The 27,173-nt window shown below is 36.1% G+C and overlaps 1 protein-coding gene across 1 annotated transcript in view; it reads right to left on the bottom strand.

Moving 5' to 3' along the window:
- MAGI2 (membrane associated guanylate kinase, WW and PDZ domain containing 2) overlaps positions 1 to 27,173 on the bottom strand; it is a 650,039-nt gene that overhangs the window by 502,829 nt on the left and 120,037 nt on the right. The window contains exon 2 of the mRNA XM_081799668.1: positions 13,112 to 13,231. Coding sequence (XP_081655794.1) covers positions 13,112 to 13,160 — 49 coding nt within the window. The 5' untranslated portion in view covers positions 13,161 to 13,231. The remainder of the gene's footprint in view (positions 1 to 13,111; positions 13,232 to 27,173) is intronic.

Raw genomic sequence — 27,173 nt, 5'->3', positions numbered from 1 at the left:
CCTATACTCTGAAGAGTTTTGATCAAGAAAGGATGCTGTACTTTGTCAAAAGCTTTTTCTGCATCTATTGAGAGGATCATATGATTCTTGTTCTTTCTTTTGTTAATGTATTGTATCACATTGATTCAGAGACAATTATTTTTATCCCCTCCCCCAACAGCCTTCTAATTACTACTAGGAAGGCCTGCCTAGATAAAAGGATGAGGATTTGAAGATTAAAGAACAATAAAGAAGAAAATATTATATATTTTCATCCTCATGGATATAATTTAATTTACTAAGTGATAAAGAGAAAATGAGGTAAAATATTAATTGAAATTATTAGTTCCATTCAGGCAAATATTAAGTATGTAAGACCCATTTGACAAGAGGGCAGTTTCCAATATACCACTGGGCTTGTTGAATTACACAGAAAAAGTGGTGAATCAGGGTAAATTACATCAGTTTTTAGGCATATACCATGCCAACTGCACAACTTATTTTGAACAAAACACCTATATTTATGCTCATTTCTATGGCAGTGTTGTTTTCTGTGCAGGACAGAGAAATCATTTTAGTTAAATTTCTGTTGTATTCAACAACAAGCCATTGTCTCGTGGGAATATTTGTGAATATTGTCCCCATTACTCAGTAACCTATAGCTTACTAGTTTAAAAAAAAAGTACTGAAATGCAAGAGCAGGGCGCCTGGGTGGCTCAGTTGGTTAAGCAACTGCCTTCGGCTCAGGTCATGATCCTGGAGTCCCAGGATCGAGTCCCGCATCGGGCTCCCCGCTCAGGGGGAGTCTGCTTCTCCCTCTGACCCTCCCCCCTCTCATGTGCTCTCTCTCTCTCTCTCTCAAATAAATAAATAGAATCTTAAAAAAATAAAAAAATAAAAGAAAAAAGAAATGCAAGAGCAAAAACCAAGAAATAAGACCAATTGAAGTATAAAATGTAGCATATCCCAACAGGGGAAGATTTTTAGAATATAAAGTAGGAATATAGTAGGAATATAAGATACCAATTTTCAGAAGAAAGCAAAGGATAAAGAAAGCAAATAATCAGTGAGCTTTGGGTAGAAACAAAACACTTGAATGATAAGTAAAAAGAAAATCTAAGCAATATTCCACTGTGTGTATATATATATATATATATATACACACACCACATCTTCTTTATCCATTCATCAGTTGATGGACACTTGGGCTGTTTCCATTATTTGGTTATTGTAGGTAATGCTGCTATAAACACTGGGGTACATATATTACTCAGCCATAAAAAAATATGAAATCTTGCCACTTGCAACGACAGGGATGGAGCTAGAGAGTATTATTCTAAGCAAAATCGGTCAATCAGAGAAAGACAAATACCATATGATCTCACTCATATGTGGAATTTAAGAAACAAAACAAATGAACAGGGTGGGGGGGCGGAGAGAGAGAGGCAAACCAAGAAACAGACTCTTAACTGTAGAGAACAAACTGATGGTTATCAGAAGGGAGGTGGGTGAGGGGATGAGTTAAATAGGTGACAGTGATTAAGGAGGGCACTTTGATGAGCACTGGGTGTTGTATGGAAGTGTTGAATCACTGTATTGTACACCTGAAACTAATAGTACACTGTATGCTAACTAGCTGGAATTTAAATAAAAATGTAAAAAAACTAAACTGTGACAGGATGAAAATATGACAGGAGTTAAATAATTGAAAAGAAAACAAACAAGAAGAGTACTAAAATGAAGGTTAGTGCAAAGGCAGGACTATGAATATGAAGGAAAAATGTGATAATACAATGGGGCAAGAAAGCTTACCAGTATAAAATATCTTTAACTTCTGATTAATATGTTTTGCTTCGAATATGAGTATATATAACACTCTGAATGTCAACTTTTCATGAAAACAAACCAAGGTAATGATATAGTATTTCCTTCCCAATTGGGGCTTTGAGAAAGTAGCCTGTACCTATCACTCCTTAAGATCCTTGGGGGACAGGTGACTGTCTCAAAAAGTGAGAAAAGTAATATTAGCATACTATTATGCAAAGATTTTTTTAAAAAAATGGATGAACTTGCACATTTGCATTTTATTAATACATTAATTTTAACAGTTTGGTAATGCACCAATAGTTTTATAGATCTATTTATATTTAGATCTATTTATAGATCTATTTTAAGTCTAGCATATTCATTTGTTGCTTTGCAAAGATACAACATATAGGATTTCTGACTAAAAAAAAAAAAATATGACAAACATTACCAAGGCCAAAGAATATGTAGTTTCTAACTTCATTATAATTGGAAACTATCTAGTCATTTTTCTTAAGTATATTCATATACACTTAAAATGTTCTGGGCATATAAGAACATCATGTATTTGCATTTATAGAATGTGTTTATAAATTAATTATTGAGACAATTTAATCAAGTGTTAATTTGAATATAAATTTGAATACATATTATAATTTTTTTCTACTCAGAAAATAGCTAAAATATTTCAACTCATTTGCTTGGCATTTTCAGGGACTCTGGTATTCTGTTTAGGTGAATATTCTAGCCTTTCCCTTCAGAAGTTCAAACTTTTAAATTTTAATCACCTTTGAAGGAAATCTTTCTCAAATACTACTTTTCTGCATGTGACTTAACGTTTTCTGGATACCTCAAGGTCATTATTAGGAAAATCAATAGCTGTGCTGGGTTGCAATACTCTGCTGTCCTCTGGGAGACTGATGAGTACTTCCCCTAGAACAAATGACCCTAGGTGACTCTGTTCTTTAATTTCTTCTATACACTTTTTGTACTTTTCCCCTGTCCTCAATCACTGTCAGACTGTCAGTGTGTCAGCCTCCAGGAGTCTCCATCCCCACTTCTCTCTCCCTTACATAAATCATTGCATGCACCCTCTCCTAATTTGCTGCTACATTTTACTGTAAATGAGACTTATTAAATTGAGGGAGGATAGAGGAGAAGAGAGGAGAGTAGTTAATGTTACCAAACTTGCAAATACTATTTGAAAATGAGTGTTCCTGGACATCCTTGAAGGTAGAAATGATAGGAACCACCCTTTTTTGTGACAAGTTACACTTTAAGTGTAGTAATGCTTGCTTCATCTCTAGTGAAACCAGATAGCTGCATCAGTAGATTTTTTTCTCTGGAAGTTTAATGGAGAACTCAGAGAATGGGAGTAGAAATTGGAAGTATCTAATCCTCTTGGAAATAATCCGGAGGGACCTGACCTGGAGAAATCTTTCTGTTCTTGTGGGCTAGCCTTGAGGGAACAGTTCCCTTTGGGAAATAGCACCCTTCAATATCAGCTCACAGTGCCAAAGGGCAGGTTTTTCTAGTCAAATGCATGCCTGTTGAGGTAACTTCTTATGTATGGAATGAAAGTAGGGGGGTGAGGAGAAAGAAAACTCACTGGAAAATTTTAAATCAAGTCTTTTCCTTTGATTTACCCATCATCATAAGGTTCATCTCACTTTGAGCTTCCTGTATATTATTTAAAACTTTTTGTTTATTGACTCCATATGTTGTGTTCAGTATTTGGGTTATCATCAGTATTCCACTTTAAATTATGAATTTTTCATATTTATCATTTTGTCCATTAACTATGTGGTCAAAGAAATCGAACTTTCACATATTATAAGAAAATTTAAAGTCACCCTCATGTAAAATGAAAGAGAAAGGTGAGGTTGGAGTAGAAATCTTATTAGCAGTGTAGAATTAATAATGGGATAAAATATTATTTCCATTTCCTTTCCATTAATTCTCTAAGAATAAAAGAATAATAAAGAAACTCATGCTCCCTTATAGTTTATTGAAAACCAGCCAGAAAATGTTAGTGAAATGCTATACATTCCAAGCACCATATGCTGTTAATTAAAATGCCTTTACATTTCTTTAGTGAGAGAACACACATACTAATTCCTTTGTTTTCAAATAACTTTCTGAACTTGCATATTTTCTAATACAACCTAGGATCTTTCTATCTCTCCAAAGGTTTGGCCTCATTAATTCTATTCTCCAACTGTTCACTGACTTTCTGTACTAAAGGTAGAGAAATCAAGAAAGTCTTTGAAATACTTATGGAAAAAAAATAAAGAGAACATGAACAAGACAGGGAAATTACCATGAGTCCAAGAAGTATTTAGGTAAGTACAATCAATAGAACTTGAGTGGAGAGGGGGTTTAATGGGAGATACAGTTTTGTTGACCAAATCTACTAGGTTTTGATTTTGAGTGATTTGACAAACCATGAATTACCATAGTGAAAAAACCAGACTATGAGGAATGGCCATAGCAATACAGTAAGAACTGTATTCTGGAGACAGTGTTATAGTTTGTAGGGTACTGACAGACAAACAGGTATAGGAACTCAGAACAGGGACTCTCAAGGTTAATCATGAGAATTAAGACAAGAATAAAATTATTATAACTATAATACAAGATTAATCTAGTATAAGATTCTGAGGTCAAATTTGTGCTGCAGCTCCCTACTATTGATCTAGAACATTTTGAATTAGGAAGTGGATGTATCCTAGGGTCTCAGGCGAGGCTGAATTTCTATGTGGGGATTAAGGGGTTTCCATTGCTGACTTTGAGGAAAGAAACTAGACATCCATTCATTTTTTCTACTCATATTCACTGAGTGCTTCCTAGGTGCCAGAGACTACTCTAAACTTAAGAATTAACAATGATCCAAGTAAGTTATCTGATCTCTTAAAGTTTAAACTCATGTGGTTTGGATACTGACAATAACTAAATAGACAAATAGATACAAACTATAATCTCATTTATATAGTAACTACAATGAAGAAAAACAAATTAGAGGAAGGGGTTGGAGAATGTTGGCAGGTGCAATTTTGGATACGGTTGTCAGGTAAGTTTCCTGACAACTTTTAAATGAATATCTTAAAGTGAGAAAATAGAATATGTAGTTATTTGGAAGACAAGGAGCCCCGGAAAATAAAATGACAAATTCAAGATCCCAGATGGGTAGGAATGTGTTTGTTCTGTTCAAAGAACAGAAGGGAGGCCAGCATAGCTAATATAAATAGGCTTATAAGTCAAACTCTCCATTTTATTATAACTAATAATTAATATCAATCTGTGTTTTTACTGGTCCTTTAAAACTCACATTTGTAGGGTCTTTAGAATTAGCTTTCATGAAAACAGTCTCATGCAGACAAGATACGTTGACCACTTATCCTAATTTTATATGGTTGTTACAAACAAATACAGCCTATAACAGATCTAAGAGAGCTGATTATTACATAAGGAAGGACAGACTGCTTCACCATATTAAATTTTAATCTAGTGTATGAACGATTTTCAGTAATTGCCAGAGTTTCCAAGCCTTCAACAAGGAAGAGCTTTCATGTGGTGTGAATCCTTACAACATGATTGGTTTATTTAAACACAGGGCAGCAGGGTATTTTTAGGACTGTTACTTCATAATTTTTAGTGAAAGCACTGTGCATATATGTATGCTTTGCAGGATGATCAATAGAGGCCTCAAAATTTCAGATATAGTTTTTGTGCATGAATGAAATGTGTAGCTTATAAAAACAATTAATAAAATTATTACATCTATTGTAACTTTTCTGGAGATTGGTAACCACGTTTTGAAATAAAATACTTACTTAGCAATAAAAATGAGGGGACTATTTTTTTTTCTATTTTTGGTGATTTCTCTCTCCTTAGAGAAAGAACATTCATGGTCAATCATATTCTAGGTTCTTCTGTTCTTCAGAGCAGAAGTATAGAAGATATAAGGAAAGAATGTCTCAGGAAGTTTTACTTTTCAGATTTGAAATTCAGATATAAAACTGACTTTTGTAGAGAAGGATGTTAGGTTATAGTTTTCAAGTCATTAGTCTGTGAAACAAACTGAAGTCTCTGAAGAAGACTTTGGAAGGGGACATTTGGGCACCACTTAAAATAATTGGGTCAAGTAAAACATCTCCTTTCAAAAGGTCTGTATGTCTAATCTAACACTAATGGCAAGAGCCATTGGTCATCACTATGTTATTTCAGAGAAATATATGCTCTCATATAGAAGACTACAGTAATCAATTTGATCAAAACTCTTATGTGCCTCCCATGAAATGAGTCCATTCAAAGTAAGACAACTCAAGAGAGGAGGAAGAGACGCACACAAACAGATAGAAGGGCACCGGCTAAAGCCACTTGCAGGACTGAGGGTTCTTGCAACAAAACTCTAGCAGCCTGAAGAACTATAAGCCAGTTTCTGGGATAACCTAAACTCCAGAGAGCCATAGCATCCACTTGGTCCTTTCTGCTTTGTACACAGATGGGGTGGCTGGATGAGAGCAGCTCTTGGCTCAGCAGAGAATGCATAGTATGCTCAGCTCACGCTCTACACCAGCATAGAGCCCAATGCAGGGCTTGAACTCACCACCCTGAGATCAAGACCTGAGCCGAGATCAAGAGTCGGACACAACTGACTGAGACATGCAGGTGCCCTGTCCCTACTTTTTAATTGTCCTGGCTACCTCCTACTTAATCATCAAGATAAACTACATTGTTAAAACTTTCAAGAAGCCTTTATTAACTTTCTCTTTTCTCAGACTGGGTTTGGTGATTCCTGTGTTTGCTCATACAAGGTTTGGAGTATATCTTTGTCATTGTCTTCCAGCATTATATTGGCATCATGTTATGGATTATAGCTGCTCAACAGATTGTATGCTTATTGTGAACAGGAACTATTCTATGCATCTTTCCTACCTAGTTAAATTCTATGTGTGTAGTACATGTTTAATAAGCTGACTTGAATTTGACAGGTAAAAGATGTAAGCATCAATTGTGTTTGTTGTTTCTTGACATCAAATTCAATTTCTGTTCAAAAGGAAAAAAATAAAAAAAAATAAAGTAAGACAACTCAGAGGGTTTGAAAATATTCATCCAATCAGGAAAGGCAAATAGGTTCTGCTTTTTGAAGCAGTGGAAAGAAATACAAGTCAAAGTTTTAAAGTCATGCATTTTTTTCTTCCCACTAAATGAGGGGCATTATATTTTTTTCAGGTGAAGTCTCAATTTGTTTCAGACAAAAATTTATAAGGGATGTATACAGGAGTTAAGAAAACATTGTAATTAAAGACATGAGCTTGAGAGAAATTAATTAAACTCTGATTATCACAGTTTTGGAAACCTAGGCTTTACCTATTATTATTATCGTTATGGGTTGTGAGAGAGCTGAAGAAGTGAGTCCTATGCCCTTGAATATTGGATTTATTTTAATGACATGCTCCAAAAAGCCTGCTCCTCTTCCTTTTAACTACAACTAAACAAAAATTTATACAGCTAATAGTAAACTGGTTAATGTTGTACTTTAGGTAATAACAAGTCATTTGAACAACATTCAATAAGGAAGTCATTTCATGTTCCTTGACTTTAGTTTTTAAGTTATAATTTATATGACAGTATTAAATTAGTTAATTAATTCCTTGGTTTGTTGCTTCTAGTCTCATTTGGGAGAAAAAAATACTTAGAAAGAGGCATTTGCATTACATATTTTGGAAAAAGCTGGGTTTATAAAAGGTCCCAAACCAAAAGGATATTTTGTCACATTTTAATGCACAATAATACATCTAGTTTTAGTGCCTTACACAAGAGCAAAGCAGCATGCAAAAATCATACACTCTCTGTCAATAGCTCTGAATACAGATTAAATCACTTACAGAAAAAAAGAAAAAAATTGGCATTATAAGATCCCAAAGGCGTGTAAAACTTCACTAATGTGTTTTCCTCTACTGGTCAAATGAAGATTTAATGAGCTTTATGTGTAAATGTTTAGTGTTCCTAAAATGAACACCCAAATGTATGGCTTAGAATCTTCCACAGTAGGAATATTGCCAAAAGAAAGAAAAAGGAGCAAGTATCAAAATAAAAACATGTTATAATCTGGATATATAATAACAACTGGACCCCTTTAACTGCAAGCTCCAAGAATCTACTGTTGTTATAAAGGTTATTATTTATATGGTAAAAATTTTCTCTTGTAATAGAGTGTAAGGGAAAAGGAAAAACAATGACATTTTATCTCATTTTGGTCTCCTGGAATGACAATAATCTTAGCATCAATTTAAGCACTGATCTGCCCTTCAGGAAATATTATTTACATTTCAGTGGGTAGAAACTTGGACTGATAGAAGAACGTTTTTTCTCAACACTATTTATAGTGCCAGTAATGATTTTTCTTTGGCTTCAGTATCCCTTTGTCACCCAATGCTATCTTGATTGAAAATAGAAATTCACATTTCAATAATAAATGTATCAAGGCTATGATTTTTTAAAAAGTTGATGCTGATTTTAGTAAAATGAAATGGATTTATGTAAAATTTGTTGTATCTCTTCTCTCATCATGATCTGCTTAAGTTAGTTTCATAGAAAATTATTTGTACTTAATGATTTTTTAAAGATTTTTTTTTGCTCATTTGAGAGAGAGAGAGAGAACGTGCCAGCAAGAGCATGAGCAGGGGGGAGGGGCAGAGGGAGAGGAAGAAACAGACTCTCCCCTGAGCAGGGAGCCCGATGCAGGGCTTGATCCCAGGACCCCAGGATCATGACCTGAGGCAACGGCAGATGCTTAACTGACTGAGCCACCCTGGTGCCCCTAATAATTTTTTTTACAGGATTTTATATGCTACACCAGGAAGGACCATACTTTTATGTATAGAAGAGAACATATTGAATTTCATAGTCCCTGTAATAAAATTGTTTAAGAAGGTAGGTGTGCTGTTTGCAGTAGGCTCAAGCCATATATGTTAGGTCCATGATTAGGAGAAATCACAGAATTGAGGTGAAGGTGAGTGCCATATTGGTACTATATTCTGTAAGGTGCCCAAATAATTTGCTGGTCTTGATTTAGTCTTCTTAAAAATTGGGGCAATATTACAATAAGCTTATGTCTATCTAAAGGAAACACTGAAGTTTGGGATCAGTGGCTTCTTCAATAGATAGAAAAATAGCTTTGTTTCCATTTAAAAGCAAAACAGCAAAATACTGTAGTGGATGATATGACAGAAGTGCTGCTCTGGAACATGACTGTGGATGATCTCAGTATATGAGTTAATGAAATGAGATTCCAGGCACAGCTCAGGAGACATGGGGTTAGTTAATAATGACATTCAGAACAAAGGTTGAGGCAAATAACTGGTGCGAGTGGTCAGTGAAACCATGAATGCAACATTCCAGACAAATGGAAGAGGTAGGTCAGGCAGGATTCACGGATTTAGAGCCATGGGTAATTCAGCACTTTGGACAGTTCCCAAAGACAAGGCTTCCTTCCAGGCACTTAGAGTACTTATCCTTTAGATTACCAGATCAACTCACTTATTTAGACCTCTTGGTGTCTCATTCATACCTGCATGTGATCTTAATCCTAAAGGAATTATCTGCATTTAACAGAGCTCTGTGGTCTGTGTTTCATATGAAGCCTACACCTTCAGTCCTGACATAAAGGTTCATACTGTTACTTGATTTTATGTCAGGCTCACCACTGGGCTTTGTTCTATTAACTTAATTTTAAACTTGACTCAATATGAAAAGGTAAGGATGGGATCATCCAAGTCATGAAAAAGAGGTTGTTTACCAAGATCCATCAGAACCAAGTCCGTTGGGCCATATGCATGCAAGGGCACTCAGCAGTTGTTGTATAGCAGACTGAAATGAGGTGTTAGACTGAGCAAGGAGTTGGTGCTGCAGAGAAGAGACTTTAAGAATCTGCTAAAACTCTGCCTAGGATCATGTGGCATAACTGTAGATAGTAACTCAAGCACACTAAGGCCTTCCTTGCAGCCTCAGGTAAGTAAAAGAATTGCTCTTTTGGAGCAAGTAATTTGAGCCAATTTCTAAAAGGTAGATCTGCAATTCAGGACAGTCCATTTTGTTTCTAGTCAAAGGACAAACTGCATTTTATTTACATCTATTCACCAAGATTAAACTTAGAATTATTGACAGTAAGACTAAAATGCATACATATGAGAAATACTTAAAAGAATATATTCTTCCTCTTAACTACTTTTCAGGTAGGTGTCTCCTATTCTGAAACTGATTGGTGGGGATGAATACTATAAGACTGGTTTTCTCAATGATGGGCATCTTAACTAGATATTTTACAGAGGACTTCCTTGATCTTTGCTAATTAAAAAAAAAATGAATGGGTTCCCAGTTCCTGACAAGAAATGCACAAGTTAGGTTGCTAAGTATTTATGAGAAAGAAGAAGCAGGGGCTGTCTCCCTACCTCCAATTGCATCAGTAAGTCTTGATGTTCTGGTGTGTGGGTTGGAATCAGTCTTAAGGGCCCAACATAGTTAACAGGTCTATAACCTTAACACTGAGAGTAACTCAATTTCTTATTTTCTTTAGTGGACTTCCAGATATCAAAAATGAATTTTTTAGTCTGGCTGAGGGCTGTAGAGTACTGAGAAGGCATGCGAATGTTCTAGCAAGGAGGAAGGGACGGAGCAATGGCCCGAACACTGCAGAAGGAGGAATATATAACAGAAAAACTAGGACTTTACTGAAGAAATCTTATGAGAGATTGATATCATGAAAGTTTGACAAATATAAAAGCTCTCAGGTCTTTCTTTGTCTAGGTGAGCAGCACATGATTGTTATTCTATATATTCTGAAAGTATCAACTGCAGAAAAGGCATTCCTCAGGTTTCCTTGACAAATAACACACTAAGTGGTAACCCTGAGCCTAGAGCTTATGATCAATCTGAAGGAATAATAGTGATTTTCATTAGAATGTCAATTCTACTGGTTCCTCAGCTGTAATTGTAGAAAAATCCAAAGATCCCAAGATTTGAGAATGCTCCCTAGATGTCTGCCTAGATGGTTATGTGACCTGAAAAAGGAGTATCTTATTCATCCAAGTACACCATGTGTATTTGCAAACAATGGTATTGATTCCCCAAAGTCATATATATAAATCAGCATTATTAGTCAATGATCAGTTCTATGGACGTGGAGGCAATTAACAAGCTGGCACCAAACTTTAGGAAACTAAACTCCCAATACTGAAAAGATGTCTAAAGAAGATTCAGGACAACCCACTCTGGCTCACAAAACTTGGCTACATTTATACAGTTTCGAGATAGTTCCCTCAAAATTTAACTGGAACCTAAAATTTAAGTAAGACTTTATTTTTTAAATATTGCTATTAAATTTCATGGCATCTAGTTTATCATGAGAACAGTGGAGATTTAACATGAACACTTGGTTTAATTTTTTCACCTTCTATACAGTTAACACAGTCTTTATTTTTACAAACAAAAAGAAAAAGTCATATTGTTAATCATACTACTCTTGGAATGCTCCTTATGTTAAGCCACTGGTTCTTTGTGACATAAATATAATATTTAATAAGGTAATTAAATACAATGCATTATTATTGGCAGACATGCAAACGAATGAATGCCACTAAATAATTTCACAAAGCCTGCTGGAAAATATACTACAAAATTTATTGTTCATTTACTCTGACTTCTTTGATATGAGTATTTTCTATGATTTATATAGTTATTTTTCATATAGTATAAGCCAGGTTATATGACCAACACAGCTTTTGTATTTAAAATATTTTCTCTTTTTTTTAGATTTGTTTATTTTAGAGAGAGAGAGCATGAGCAGAGGGAGCAGAAGGGGAGAAAGAGGGAGAGAGAGAATCTCAAGCAGACTCCCCACTGAGCACGGAGCCCCACAAAGGGCTCAATCTCATGACCCTGCGATCGTGACCTGAGCTAAGATCAAGAATCGGACATTAACAAACTGAGCCACTCAGGTGCTCCTGTATTTAAAATATTTTCAATCAACTTCCACTATTATTCATTTTTGACAATATGAATAAGAAACAATACTCATGTGTAAAGCCATTTTCTTTTCCTGGGTATTTTTGCTAATTTCTTGTAAATGTGGCAATAAGCAAGTAAATGTCTTAGCCATAAAATAGGCATATGTCTCAGCCTAAATTACCTTAGGAGTGTGAAAAGTAAAAGAAGAGATTTTAATACTTCTAACAACTTTAAAATATTAAGTTCTTAAATAACTATAGTCCACTGGGCATCCACAAGTAAATGAAGGGGGAAGTGGACGGCCAAACTGATACCAAACCCAACTTATTTGCTGATGGTAGACCTCAGGTATTTTATGCACTAAGCAGCAATGTATATATTATTAGTTTTGTTTTTAGTATCACTCATTATTAATTATAGTACAGTAAAACTAGATTCATCTTTCAAGTTAATAACAAATATATAAATATAGTTCAGACATACAATAACTGTGAAATATGAATAAAAATAGTGTTCTCTACTGTTTTTTTAGTCATATCATTTTAAAGTTTCTTTATGTATACACAGATACATAATTTCATTAGACATAAACTATATGCATGTAGATGTCACTTAAAGGTAGAAATGTGATCATAGCAACATGTTATTTATATTTTTCAATGCTACCATTCCCCATTTACAGCTAATTCTACTGAGGTTCACAGACACTAACTGGGTTATTTAGTATTTACAGTGGTTAAGTAATAAAGCCAGATTTGGAACTGAGACAGATTCTGGCTCATGTTACAGTGCTCTTTCCACTGAAACGTACTTCCCGCATTCAAGCTTTCAGTGTCATTTACTGTTCATTTTTGATTCAGGTACACAAGGAGACTTGCTATTAGACCAGAGGTTTGGAGAGCATGCAGAGATCATATTTTCCTACTTCATCATTTTGCATGGGAGGCAAGTGAAGGCCAGTGAAGAAACTGAAGAAAACTACACAGAGATAATGAGAGAACTGGAACTCAAGCCCTGAGATGCTCCAGAGATGAAGATAATTTATTTGGAAGAGCACACAGAGTTTAGCCTCAGGATGCCATCCCAAGCCTACTTCAGGGGATATATACATATCTCTTGGCATCTGAAGAGTAGAGTTAATCCAGATGTAGCTTAACTTTTTTTTTTTTTAAGCAAATGTTTCTGAAATGACCTCATTAAAGCTCTCAACCCAAACAGAGTAACATGTTGGTAATCTGGTGTCCTAATGCATCTCAATCAAAGGAGAAAAATGTGATGCAACAATGAATACATTTAGCAGTAGAGTTGTGCTTACCTTCATAAGTCCCACTTTCTAGGAGAGCACCACTTTTCTCCAATTCCATAAAATCTTCAACAGTGATGAAAATATAGTCCACTCCAGGGACCTCACCCTCCTTATGTGGCCTTGTGGTGCCTGAATAAGGAAAATTTAAAAACAAAAGAAAGACTCTAAATGATTTGTTGTTGAACTTTAGAAATACCACCATACTTCTGAATATTCAATAACACTTGTTTGTACATCCTGCGAGTTGGCAGTTTGCATTTGTCCTTCTGTTTGTTTGGAAACAGAAAATAACAGGGGGTAAAGATTAAAGTAAGTATACAAAGCATTTTTCTTCATTAAGCTTATAAAGAGTTCATTGCCATGGAATGTGGTTGCATAGATTTTTTCTAGTGAAAAATGCAGACCGTTGTGCCTTTTTTGAAGGGGCGTTTTGAATACTGGGCCAGGAGTCTGCTAGCTCAGGAATTTACATATCTCACTTCTATGAATGAACCTTTATTGTACTGTAGATTGCCTTGCTATGGCATAAAATACAATGGAAAATAGAAATGTTAGCAGCATGTCTATTTATCTTTATATTTTTATAATCTGCTCCTTTGTGAAGGTACTTTTGGTTTTCATTTGTTAATTTGCACCAAAAAATAACTTATATTTGATTTAAAGGAACACAAAATCTTTATTAAAATTAATTACATAGCTGGAATTGCTGATAATTGAGGTAGTATTATAATGCTAGTAATAGTTTCCTTCCTTCCTTCTGGCTTGCCTGTCTGCCTGCTTTCCTTCTTTCCTCCCTCCCTCTCTCCCTCCCTCCCTTTCATCCTTCCATCCTTCCTTCCTTCCTTCTCTCCTTCCTTCCTTCCTTCCTTCCTTCCTTCCTTCCTTCCTTCCTTCCTTCCTTCCTTCCTTCCTTCCTTCTTGCCTTTAGTTCTGACTGAATTGGGAAGTGACATGCTCCAAGGAGTCGCTTCATGGGTCCACCACCCCTGTTTCCTATAGAATGAATGCAGCTTCTGGGGTCAAGTGACGGAAACATCCACCTATGGCTCAGTGCAGCCGTACTGGAGAACTCAAGCTTCCAACCTGCTGTCCAGTGCATGAGGCAGGAATGAAAACAGAGACATAGTAAAGGCTGTAGGTTTGTTTTCTGGTGCACTTCCTTCTCTGAACATGCCTTAAGTTCTTTTCTTTTTTCTGTGCTACCTAAATAAAACATTTTGTATGATCAGGTTGCAATTTCCATAATCCATATATGCAAATAGTTTACAGAAATACACAGAGGTCAAATATAGAAGCAAGTATTAGTACACTGGCAGGCTTCTTCATATTTAAAATTTCCTCCATATTCTCTGTATACTAAAAAAAATTTTAAACCCTTACATTTAATTTTCAGTCTATGAAATCTTTATGAACAAGGCCATGAAAATAGCCAGTCAGCTCTTCTTTTGGTCTATTAGAATCAAATCTGAGCTGCAAATGAAAGGCATAAACTCATGTCAGAACATACAATGTGTTAGGGAAATTGATTTTTTTCTAAAAATGAATAATCTCCATTGAAAACATTTTTTGAAAAGATTTGAAGGCATTATTTCCTAAAATTAAATTTTATAACCCTTCTTTGGAGGTTGCAAAACAATTTTTTCCATGATCACACTTAATGACTTTCCCCTAAATTTGTTATTTCATTTGTTTAGCTGAGCCACATTTTGCAATATTTCTTACTGCTTTCATGTTATAAAATATAAACCTCCCACACCTAGTATGCATAATGTTGTCAAATTAATGTTTCTATGAGAACCTTAATTTTCAATATCCTGACTTTTATATGCTTAACCCTTGTGAATTAAAAGCACATTAACATAGTTTTTGGTAATCAATTTGTTTTTCTGTTTATTTAGAACACACTCTAATCATTAAGAAAAATCACATAACAAAGATTCAATTTTCCTTCCTAATTTATCTGCATATTTCAGAAGCTACACACTTTGATTAATTAACAGCTTGCAGCATGGGAATGCATTCCTAGCACAATGTGAGCACAGGACCACATGCTTGAAGGCAATTTCCAGGTCTGCTTCTTGACCGGAGTTGCTTGCCTGTGTCAAACTCTAGTGAATGTGTTTGTGGTTGTGATTTTTAGGGAGGACCATCAGTACTCTGGTTCACTGGGTAGGTTTTCCATCTCTACATTGCACCTGAGGATAATGTGACTGAGCTCTTGCATTGGGGATACAGACTCCCAATGGCTACATCAGTGTCACCTGTTGCCATGGACCTGCTTGACGCTGGCTGCTTATTTGGACTGGGGGCTCACCTACCTCATTATGGCTTGAAGAAATTCTACACTATAATCCTAAATGCTGCAATTCCCATCTTTTTTTTTTTTTTTAAGATTTTATTTATTTATTTGACAGAGAGACACAGCGAGAGAGGGAACACAAGCAGGGGGAATGGGAGAGGGAGAAGCAGGCTTCCCACAGAACAGGGAGCCCGATGTGGGCCTCGATCCCAGGACCCTGGGATCATGACCTGAGCCGAAGGCAGACGCTTAACGACTGAGCCACCCAGGCGCCCCTGCAATTCCCATCTTTGACATCCATCTCACATCCTCTTTTTTTCATTCTCTTCTTCTTTATAATTATAACCCCCAGTCTCTTGATCTCTTCTAATTTCCCTGGTGTTCCCCAAATATGGCTTCATTTGCCTCTCTAAATTCTAAAGGGCTGGAAACAACCTAGAATCTTGTCTCTCCTTTGGCTCATCTTCACCATTTCCCAACTCTTAATAAGCTCCCAAGTTCACTATTGGATATTTCGTTCATAGACTGTAGTTGCTACAGAAAACCATGAGCATGCACTAACAAAGCACCCTACAAATTCAGGTTATCCAATATCAGTTGGATACTACTGATGCTTGGTAATCTTTTTATACATCTTGCCTCTCTGTGACAATCTTACCATTTCTAATATTCAACTGCTTTGACTTTCAGAAGAAGATATTAGCTCATTATCTTTTTGGTAAAGTAAGAGATAATCTGAAGTCAAATTCCCTGAAGTTTCTTAATTTGTACTTTCCTTTTCTGCATTATCTTCACCCTTAACTGGAATCATCCATCTATCTTGCTAAGATGAATCTCTTCTCTTCTGCCTTCTTGCAGTTCAGTTGTTTTTTTCTTTTTTTAAATCAGAGTTAAATATACAGATATTTTGAAGATTCTATCATTCTACAGAGTTCAGTGTTTAAATAAAAGCATACTGTCATCACCACTCCCCACACCCTTCCTTTACCCAAATGCAAAGACTTTTAACTCTTTTAGCTGATTCTTTTACTTCCATACATTTAAAATTTATTTAAGATGTCCCTTGTTTTTGTTTCTTTGTTTACTTTATTATTTCCCGATTTCTTAGTAAAGCAAAGTGAGGATTTAGCTCTTTTTTGCCCACACTTCTACACATCACTTCCTCCTTCTTACCTCCTCCCATACTCCCAATAGAACAAACTTGTGTTTAGATTACTATTTAATGTTTACAATAATAATACTAGGTAAATCTATTCCAGCTGAACCTCGTAGTGTACTAATTTTCTTTTCTTGCATAACTTTCATTTACTCTAGATTAAATGTTTCCATTTCCAATTTTCCATATATTAATAGACAATTCAATTAATTAACTCCCTCCTTGTTGGATAAATTGACTTTCAACATATACAAGCATATCTGATATTTCATCATGTTTATCGTATTGAAGAAATCACTCCTGGAGCTTCTAGCCTGCTCCAATCCAGACTATGTTGTCCTACGACACAGCCGCCATCCTGGGATCATCTTTCACCATCATCCCGGGCATTCACTTTGCCTCTCCTATGTTGTACTGCTCTCTCCCAGGTCCCATGTCTTTTTTTGTGGTCTAGTTCCTCATTTTGGCAGAGGACATCTGTCAGAAGCTTTCTATCAAAGGTTGCATAGCAGCTACATTTTTTGAGACTTTCCATGCCTGAAAAAGAGTTTATTCCATCCTCATGGGTGACAAATCTGACTCAGCATTTCAGGAAAATATCATAATGAAAATATATTTTCTCTACACTGTTCCTCTGTTAATGTCACCACCATCCTTCTAGCCATGCATGCTTTGAAACATTCCCTCAGAGAGGTTTAGCTGGAAATAGATTTACATAGTATTATACCACCCCATGTTTTTAAAAAGGGAAGTGGAAGCATGGTGTAGCAGAAAGGTTTTCAAAGTTGGAATTCAGAACATTTGCATTCTATTTTTGTTTTAATAATTTAGATATGTTGTCCTGGGTTAAAATATCATTTCAGTTTATTTATATATTTATTTTTATGTAATCTCTACACCCAAGGTGGGGCTCAAACTCATGACCCTGAGATCAAGAGTCACATGCTCTTCTGACTAAGCCAGCCAAGCACCCCGACATACGGATGCCCAAAAGACACATGGAAAGATGATCAACATCACTCATCATCAGGGAAACATGAATCAAAACTACAATGAGATATCACCTCATACCTGTCAGAATGGCTAAAATTAACAACACAGGAAACAACAGATGTTGGCAAGGATGCAGAAAAAGGGGAACCCTCTCGCCCTGTTGGTGGGAATGCAAACTGGTGCAGCCACTCTGGAAAACAGTATGGAGGTTCCTCAAGAAATTAATAATAGAGCTACCCTGTGACCCGGCAATTGTACTACTAGATATTTACCCAAAGAATACAAAAGTAATTCAAAGGGATACACGCATCCCAATATTTATAGCAGCATTATCTACAATAGCCAATTAGGGAAATAGCCCAAGTGTCCATCGATTGATGAATGGATAAAGAAGATGTAGTACACACATATACAATGAATGTAATATTCCTTAGCCATAAAAAAAAAAGACCGAAATCTTGCCATTTGCAATGACAGGGATGGAGCTAGAGAGTATTATGCTAAGCGAAATAAGTCAGAGCAAGATAAATACCATATGATTTCACTCTTACATGGAATTTAAGAAACATAAAAACAAATGAGCAAAAGGAAAAAAAAAAAAAGAGAGAGAGGCTAACCAAGAAACAGACTCTTGGGCGCCTGGGTGGCTCAGTTGGTTAAGCGACTGCCTTCGGCTCAGGTCATGATCCTGGAGTCCCGGGATCGAGTCCCGCATCGGGCTCCCTGCTCAGCGGCGAGTCTGCTTCTCCCTCTCCCGCTCCCCCCTCTTGTGCTCTCTCACTCTCTCTCTCAAATAAATAAATAAAATCTTAAAAAAAAAGAAAAGAAACAGACTCTTAACTATAGGGAACAAACTAATGGTTACCAGAGGGGAGGTGGGTGGGAGGATGGGTGAAATAAGCAATGGGGATTAAAGAGTGCACCTGTCATGATGAGCACAGGATACTGTGGAAGTGTTGAATCACTATATTGCACACCTGAAATATTACACTGTATGCTAACTAACTGGAATTAAAATAAAATTTTTTTAAATTAAAAAAATAGAACATCATTTAGTTGACCATCAGTTGTCATTTGCAATGAGGTAAATAATACATATGAAAGGGTATTAGAAAAAGTAAAAACACGAACATCATGGTAATACGACTGCATTCCTCTTTAGTAATATTAATAGTACTACTAAGAATAATACAATTCTAACAGACATCATTGATGGTATCTTACTTTTGGAATCTACTATAATTAAAGTTTTAAATAAATTAATTTCATTCACACTAACACTTCTTAAAAATAAAAAGTTCTTGTACCTAAAGACTCAGGTTGCCATGGTTATTGTCTGGGTATAAAGAAACATAAGTTGAGAGGTGCCTGAATGGCTCAGTCGGTTAAGCGTCTGCCTTTGGCTCAGGTCATGATCCCAGGGTCCTGGGATCAAGCCCCGAGTCGGGCTCCTTGTTCAGTAAGGAGTCTGCTTCTCCCCTGCCCCTCCCCTTGCTTGTGCACTCTCTCTCTCTCTCTCTCAGGTGAATAAATAAAATATTTAAAAAGAAAAAAAAGGAAGAAACATAAGTTGAGATATAAATCCATTTCCCTTGATTAACATGCTAAAATGTGAGACACAATGGTTCAATCACTACATACAGGGTATTTTGTCTTTTGTTAGCAGACATTTAGAACCAGTAGAGTCTATGGACTAGGTTGCAAGAAGTTTCCTACCATTTACTGAATCATCTGAAAAATGTGAAAGCGCTCATAAAACCTGATTAGTGAGTCATTTAATTTTACCCACCGGCATAGGACCTTCAACAACAAGAGTCAGAAAGCATGATTTCAGATCTACTCATCCAGGAAAAATGATATTAGTTGTTGTTAAATCAACTGGCCCCCAGAAGGAGAAAGCAATTGGGTAAATAAAGAGAAAGCAATTGGTGATCTACAAACACCCCTTTGGAAAGAAATAAGATTCTAGAAATAAGGCAAATAATGTGAAATGTGATGAAGTGTTGTACGATGGGTATCTGAAGCTAACGGTAATTCATATCTAGACTGGCGGAATAGTTAAGTTGAATTTCCTGAAGCAGTTACTTACCTTATTTTTATGCTGAAATAATTATAGTTACTTTCCCAACTCAAATGATTATGAATCGAGAGGTGACAGTGAAGCAACACTCAGCAGTAACAACAAGTTATCCCCCAGCATTAAGAATAGGGTGGAAGCTAGGTAGAATAAGCGAGGAAGTACAGATGATGAATCATAGAGCTAAAAGTTAAACCTCATCTTCTTTTAATGCTCTTCTATATTTTGTTGGGACATTCCTAAGTAGTGTTTAGATAAGTCCAAAATAAAATTATTATCCAGAATATGGTTTATAGATTTCATTCTCTTTCTCCTGGACCACTCCTCCAAAGAAAAAATAAATAGAAAGGGAATGGAGGGAATGTTACCAAATTGAGGCTTTATCTCCTATTGCTTCATTTCTTAAAAAAACAACTTATTTAATAACTGCTAAATTAAGTACTGTATGAATAACACGAGTTAATAAAAGCATATAGCATTTCGGCTCAAAAGACATGTCTGAAGAGAATGAATGCTCCCAAATGGTTAGCTTATTATTGATACATAGTGAAAGCACATCAAGGCTACTGGTCATTTTGTTACCATGGCAACTGGGTTTTTTAAAATTGTTTTTCTACTTTTGAAATGAAGGAACATTGCTCCTTTTGTCTTAGTAAGGAAAGAGCAAGATGTTTGTGGTAAACGTAATTCTGAAGCACATTTTGCCTCAGCCTTCAGATATGTTCTAATTTTAGTAAAGTACGTTAAAAAGCAGTTACTGGATTATAGAAAAGTATTACTACCTAGATAATGGTCAGTGCAGTCATCTCTTGTAATCTCTTTTGGTGTGCTAAAAGTTCTATAGTGTCCATTGCACTGTAGGCACCCCATACACACTTGCTAAAGAAATGGACTTGGAATCAATCATTAATAGTCAATGTGTTCTAAGCAGATGGGGCACTGTGTGAGAATCTGAGAAACTGAATTATTTTCTTAAGCATGTTTCTGAATACATTCTCTCTTTATTCCTGGTGTTTCTCAACTGCAAGCTGAAGAAAATAAATCTTGACAGCTACAGTGACTTCCTCTGGATTCGACCTTTAATTAACTTAGATTTCTGAAGACACTTCCTTAGTTTGTCAGTTACTCATTAGCAAGTGTGAACACCATCACCAGATTTGTGTGTGTGCTTCCAATAAAAACATTCAGGAGATTCCTTGGCCAATGCCTCTAATCAATTTTTATATAATCTGCTTAGATCTTGGGTTTTATTACACTCATTTTCAATCAAATAAAGTCCAGAAGTATGATTTTATACAGACACAGAGCTAAAGTTAGCAAAGCAAATTAAATAATTTGGGTCACTAAATTCCACATGATAGATTATAAAGCAGTGTGAGCTTTATAGATTTCCTATTGGCTAATGGGGAGGGTTGGGTTAAGGTCAAAAAGCAAAACCTGCAATTTGGTTCAGTTAATCACCTATTAGGTATAAGAAGTATTTACTGCCTCAATAAAACACTGCATATTTTATAAAATATTAAATATTTGACAAATCCATTTGCAAAATACCAGTAACTTTGACTTTTCTTCTTAAAAGTATATTGCTCTAAACTTCAGTAATTATTTCAAAACTCCCTTATCCTCTAAAATAGCATGCTGCCAACTATTGTTTAAAGTTGTATTGGCGGGCGCCTGGGTGGCTCAGTTGGTTAAGGGACTGCCTTTGGCTCAGGTCATGATCTTGGAGTCCCGGGATCGAATCCCGCATCGGGCTCCCTGCTCAGCAGGGAGTCTGCTCCTCCCTCTGACTCTCCCCCCCTCATGCTCTCTAACATTCTCTCTCCCTCAATAAATAAATAAAAATCTTTAAAAAAATAAATAAAGTTGCATTGGCATAGCTAATAATGTTCTGTATTTTTCAGACACAGAAGTTTTCGAAGAAGAAACCTCTCCTTAGATATATCTGATATACAAGTACGGTACCAATTACTGTTTTACATCTTAACAGTTTGGACTGAGGCAGTATCATACCCAAACAAATGGTTCTTAAAACGTAGGATGCATCAGAATCACATGCAGAACTTGTTAAACACAGATCGTGTTTCTAATTCAGTAGATCTTGGGTGACACCTGAAAATTTAAATTTCTAACAAGTTTCCAGGTGCTGTTGATGCTGCCAGTCCAGGGACAATGATGAGAGAATCACCACTCTAAGCTCGCTCAGATCTCTGGAAACCCAAACTAAAAGCAATATGAAACTTCATTATCCATTCAACTACAGTAACTCATAAAGTATGTGGTTTGTGACCTTAGCATTCACCCTAAAGTAATCGATAGCCGTGTTGTGGGTTCAGAGGAAACAAGCCATTCTTCATTTCCTGGTGGATAGGTGAACAGTCATGAGAGGTACACTGGAGCCCTGCAATGCTCTCTTAATGCTACTGCACGTTGCTTTTCCATAGTTCTCTCAGAAGTTAATTGAATTTGGAAGATAATGGACAAATCCCCATTTATGTTTGCTTATAAATAACCTTCATTATTATTGGAAGTAAAATAAACCATCTTGGTCCTATGTATGCAACAATATGGCTTAAATCCTGAAAGACATAGGAGGCTTGAATGTGGCTCACCAGGAGTGGTAAGTGATAATACGGCAAGGAAAAACAAGTATCTGATGCAGAAAATTTCTTGTATTAAGAAAATATTATGGTAGTAATTAAAAAAAAAAGAAGACACAAATGAGAAATTTGGGGATCTCCAACAAGCAAGACAAAATAACATCTTATTATTTCTCTATGCCAAAGTATCTGATTCACTAAATGTTAAATTACAGCTTGCCTACAACTATACTAATCAGACTCAATCAGGGGATCGGCAGCATGCATGGTGGAATTAGTACCCATAAAGCTCTCTGTTGGAACAAATTATTTAGAAAAATATATCCTTACATCACTTCCATGATTTCACTTATATAAGTATGTCCCTGGTGTAAACATTAGAGAAAACAAGGGGTAGAGGTGAGAAATGTCATTCAAAACTCCTACTTTATCTTATTGTCCCTGTCACTGGAACTCAAAACCCGTGATACTAAGAAAGATAGGCAATGTTTATGTAACACTGTGTGTCAACTATACTCAAATAAAAAATATATGCTATTAGGGATGCCTGGTGGTGCAGTTGGTTAAACATCCAACTGTTGGTTTTGGCTCAGGGCATCATGAGATCAAGCCCCGCATGGGGATCCACACTGAGAGTGGAGTCTTTCTTCCTCCACCCCTCCCACACACACACACACTCTCTCTAAAATAAATAAGTCTTAAATATGTATATATATTATTTTAAAAATATACGTAATGTTCAGAGTGATTGTTTTCAAAGCTGATGCATGTATACACATTTTCAATTTTAAGGCTCCTACACTCAATGATCATACTTAATTATTGACAGTACCAAGACATCACTGACTGCTGACACACAAGCATCCACACACTGGGGAAAAGCTAGGGCAAAGGGAATGATTTCATAATTGCATAGCATTTGAATCATCACTACTTTGGTGACAAAGAGTTAATAACCTGAATTTTATCCATTCTTTCACACCAAAGTCCATCTTATCCTCTCACTGGCTTGCTGAGAAAACTTTAGCTGCACAATTCTTTTCTCCATCGAAGCTCTGCCTTTATGTCACTTGCATTTACAATCTAGAATAATCCACTGCTCATGGATACAAAGACATGACAAGATGAAATGACACACCCAAGGAAAATCAGATTCCTAAACAGTTATATTCTTGGTTTCTGATCCATTCTCACAATATATAAAGGGATAGGGTAAAGGGACACTGGACTCTCACTTATAAAATATGGTAGCAAACCATAATCTCAAGATTCTTGAACTGACTATTAATTTCCTGAAATTCTTAAGAGAATGAAAGAAGACAAATGCCCCTTTTGTTACCAATTAATTCAGTTTTGAACTTTTGATTTTAATTCTTCAATATTTAATTTAGCTATGTTCTATATCTGGCATTCTATAGGATTAATAAAAAGAGGTTTCTGATTTCCTAATTTAGTATTTGACAGATAATGTTTCAAGATTACATACTGAGCTAAAAGTAAAGATCAGTGACTTTTTATAGAAACAATATGTATTTAGTTTGAAGCTTTTATACTCTCCTCATGTAAAATTAATTTGGGCCAGAACTAAATTGCACAGATACAGTCAGCCCTCTGAGCAATGCAGGGACACTCAATTCTTTGATCTTCATTACACAGAAGGTTTACTGGATCATAAATTTATCATTTTATCTCTATTAGACTCTTGCAATGACATTAACTTTTACTATCACCATATGTCTCTACGGCATTCTATATTCTGAAATGCCCAAGGTAGATGATAGAATACAGAGTCTATAGAATACCAGAAAATCCACAAGAAGGTAAGAAGGCAGTTAACTACTCAGGGATTTCAAAACATCGAAATGCTTTTCAGATTATACAGCATAAGTCACATATTTGAGTGATCAACCTTTGTTTATTGAGGTTCTCCAGTATACGTATGTCAAATTATGGAGAGAAGACAAGAATAAGGGAGGAAAGAGAAAGGAAATATAATGGGTACCCACTAAGTAAGCTGGTTGAGGTGCTTTTTAAGACTTAAACATCAGACATGCAGCCAGCAGCCCTGTAGCCTAGATCTATGTAATCCCTTTGGTTTGAAAGATGGGAGGACTCTGTTTCTTTGCAATTATCATAGCCTCCAGGACACTGTGATCTTCTTTCCAGGAAACTGTGTTCCCTTTTTCATTGGACAGCAAATTAAAAGTGATACATGGTAGAGGAATATATATTAGGTGCTGTCAAATAATCATTTTTGACCTTTGTTGGAAATTTTTACATAAAAATATCAGAATAAAACCATTTGGTAACAAACATCTTCAGCTCTATAGACTCTCAGGCCAGTGTTTCTGAGGGTTGCAATTATCATGAGAGATTAAGAGAAGTTTTATGAGTTAAAAATACAAAATAAAATTTTAAGGGAATTTCAAAAGAATGCTAATTAAGGCACTTCTGGCACTAGATATTGAATTAATAGTGAATTATCAAAATAAATATTAGATCCTTTGGAGAAAACACTTGTGATTTTAAATATTTTATTTATTTATTTGACAGAGAGAGACACAGTGAGAGAGGGAACACAAGCAGGGGGAGTGGGAGAGGGAGAAGCAGGCTTCTCGCTGAGCAGGGAGCCTGATGCGGGGCTCGATCCCAGGACCCTGAGATCATGACCTGAGCTGAAGGCAGGCGCTTAATGACTGAGCCACCCAGGTGCCCCAAAAATACTTGTCATTTTAGATAGATCCTTCCCTCCTTTATAGAGAACAAGAAAACAAAGTTATCTGCCAGGATTAATTGAGACAAAGTGCAAAAGAGAGACAACATCATCAGTCCAGCAGCTGACTCAGAAACCTACCTGAAAGTACCATGAAAAGTTGGAGAGCTAATATGTAATAGGGTGAAAGTCCTATCATTGATAGTCCTCTGACTTTCAAACCCAAGTATTAAGGACTGTCTTCTAGAAGAAGGGACAAAGAGTCTGGTATTTGAGAAAACTAGAAAGGCGAAGGCTGGCCAACTAGGCTGCAGGGCATTAACAAATCCATATCAAAATCAACAATGCATGTAAATTTAACGTACTGGAACAAAGTTATGTAGCTCTTTATCTCCCCAAACTGCAACTATTTCTTTGGGCTTTGCCAGCCATACGCTTTCTGTGGCAACTCCTAACCTCTGCCATTATAAATGTAAGCAGTCACAGATAACAGATAAATGAATGAGCATGGCTGTTTTCCAATAAAACTTTATTTACAAGGCAGTGGGCTGAATTTGATCTGCAAGGATAGCTTGCCTACCCCTTTAGGTTTTTCGATCCTTTGTGTCTTGATGCTCTTACCTCCTAGACTTATACTTGTAAACAAACAAGATGCAACTCAAATGTTAGCACGTGAAATCTCAATATGCAGGAAAATATGACCACTTCTGATAGCATGGCCAGTATTAAGTGTAACATTTCACATATATGTCCATTTTTCCTTTGAAAAGTTTCCAAGACATAATGAACCAGGTAGATTTCTAATACACAGAAGCAAAAAGGGGGAAAAAAAAACTCTGAGAAAGGCACATAGATATTTGGCTCTCAAGAAGCAAGACAGACTATCCTTAAGCAATTTTTGAGCTAACCTGAATGCATAACTGCAAGAGGATCTATGCATTTTGTGATGCTGCAGCAGAAGCAGAAACACATCTATTCCTATAAGTAAAGTAGTAAATGAGCTTCTCCATGCTGGATGTATTGCACTGAGGGTGCATCTTTGGGTGAAAAATAATGGTATCTTGTTGACCTTGCTGCCATTTTGAGGTATAACTACAATAGCAATGCTTCAGCAGACTATGTACAATTCAGTAGACATGTAATACAGACATGAAGTATTGAGACTCTAAGTGCTTCTAAACTTTTCATGTAAATTTTATCATGTTGTATTTGTAATAGCCCATATGTAAGCTACACGTTTCCCATGCAAATTAAGTTTCACTTTATTTATAGTAGGAAGTAATAGTCACATTCACATTTTATATTTGAGAAGAAAATTGTTATTATCTGATATAAAGGTTAGCAATTACATGATAAAGTTGTATGTGAAATATATACAAATGCATATAAGCTTCAAATTTAGGACCAAAAAACTAGCATAATATATGAAAAATAAGACAAAGAGAAGGGGAATTATTTTGGGTTAAGCAACTCAAGATATTTGATTCTGCACTGAATTCCAGCACAATACTGAAAATAACAGAGCTAGAGGGATTTCTCTAGCTGAAACAGTCTGCTAATTTTTATTTTATTTTTTTTCACTTTTTAATTGTTATGTTAATCATCATACATTACATCATTAGTTTTTGATGTAGTGTTCCATGATTCATTGTGCATAACACCCAGTGCTCCATGCAGAACGTGCCCTCTTTAATACCCATCACCAGACTAACCCATCCTCCCAACCCCTCCCCTCTAAAACCCTCAGTTTGTTTTTCAGAGTCCATTATCTCTCATGGTTCAGCTCCCCCTCCTATTTCCCCCTCCCTTCATTCTTCCCCTCCTACTATCTTATTTTTTTTCTTAACATGTATTGCATTATTTGCTTCAGAGGTACAGATCTGTGATTCAACAGTCTTGCACAATTCACAGCGCTCACCATAGCACATACCCTCCCCAATGTCTATCACCGAGCCACCCCATCCCTCCCACCCCCCCCCCACTCCAGCAACCCTCAGTTTGTTTCCTGACATTAAGAATTCCTCCTATCAGTGAGGTCATATGATACATGTCTTTCTCTGACTGGCTTATTTCGCTCAGCATAACACCCTCCAGTTCCATCCATATCATTGCAAATGGCAAGATCTCATTCCTTTTGATGGCTGCATAATATTCCATTGTATATTTTTACCACATCTTCTTTATCCATTCATCTGTCAATGGACATCTTGGCTCTTTCCACAGATTGGCTATT

This window comes from Leptonychotes weddellii, chromosome 12 (assembly GCF_054177405.1).
Source record: "Leptonychotes weddellii isolate Sample4059 chromosome 12, ASM5417740v2, whole genome shotgun sequence".
NCBI classification, from domain to species: Eukaryota; Metazoa; Chordata; class Mammalia; order Carnivora; family Phocidae; genus Leptonychotes; species Leptonychotes weddellii.
Note: the sequence above shows the minus strand (reverse complement) of the source record. Positions and strands in the feature narration are given on the sequence as shown.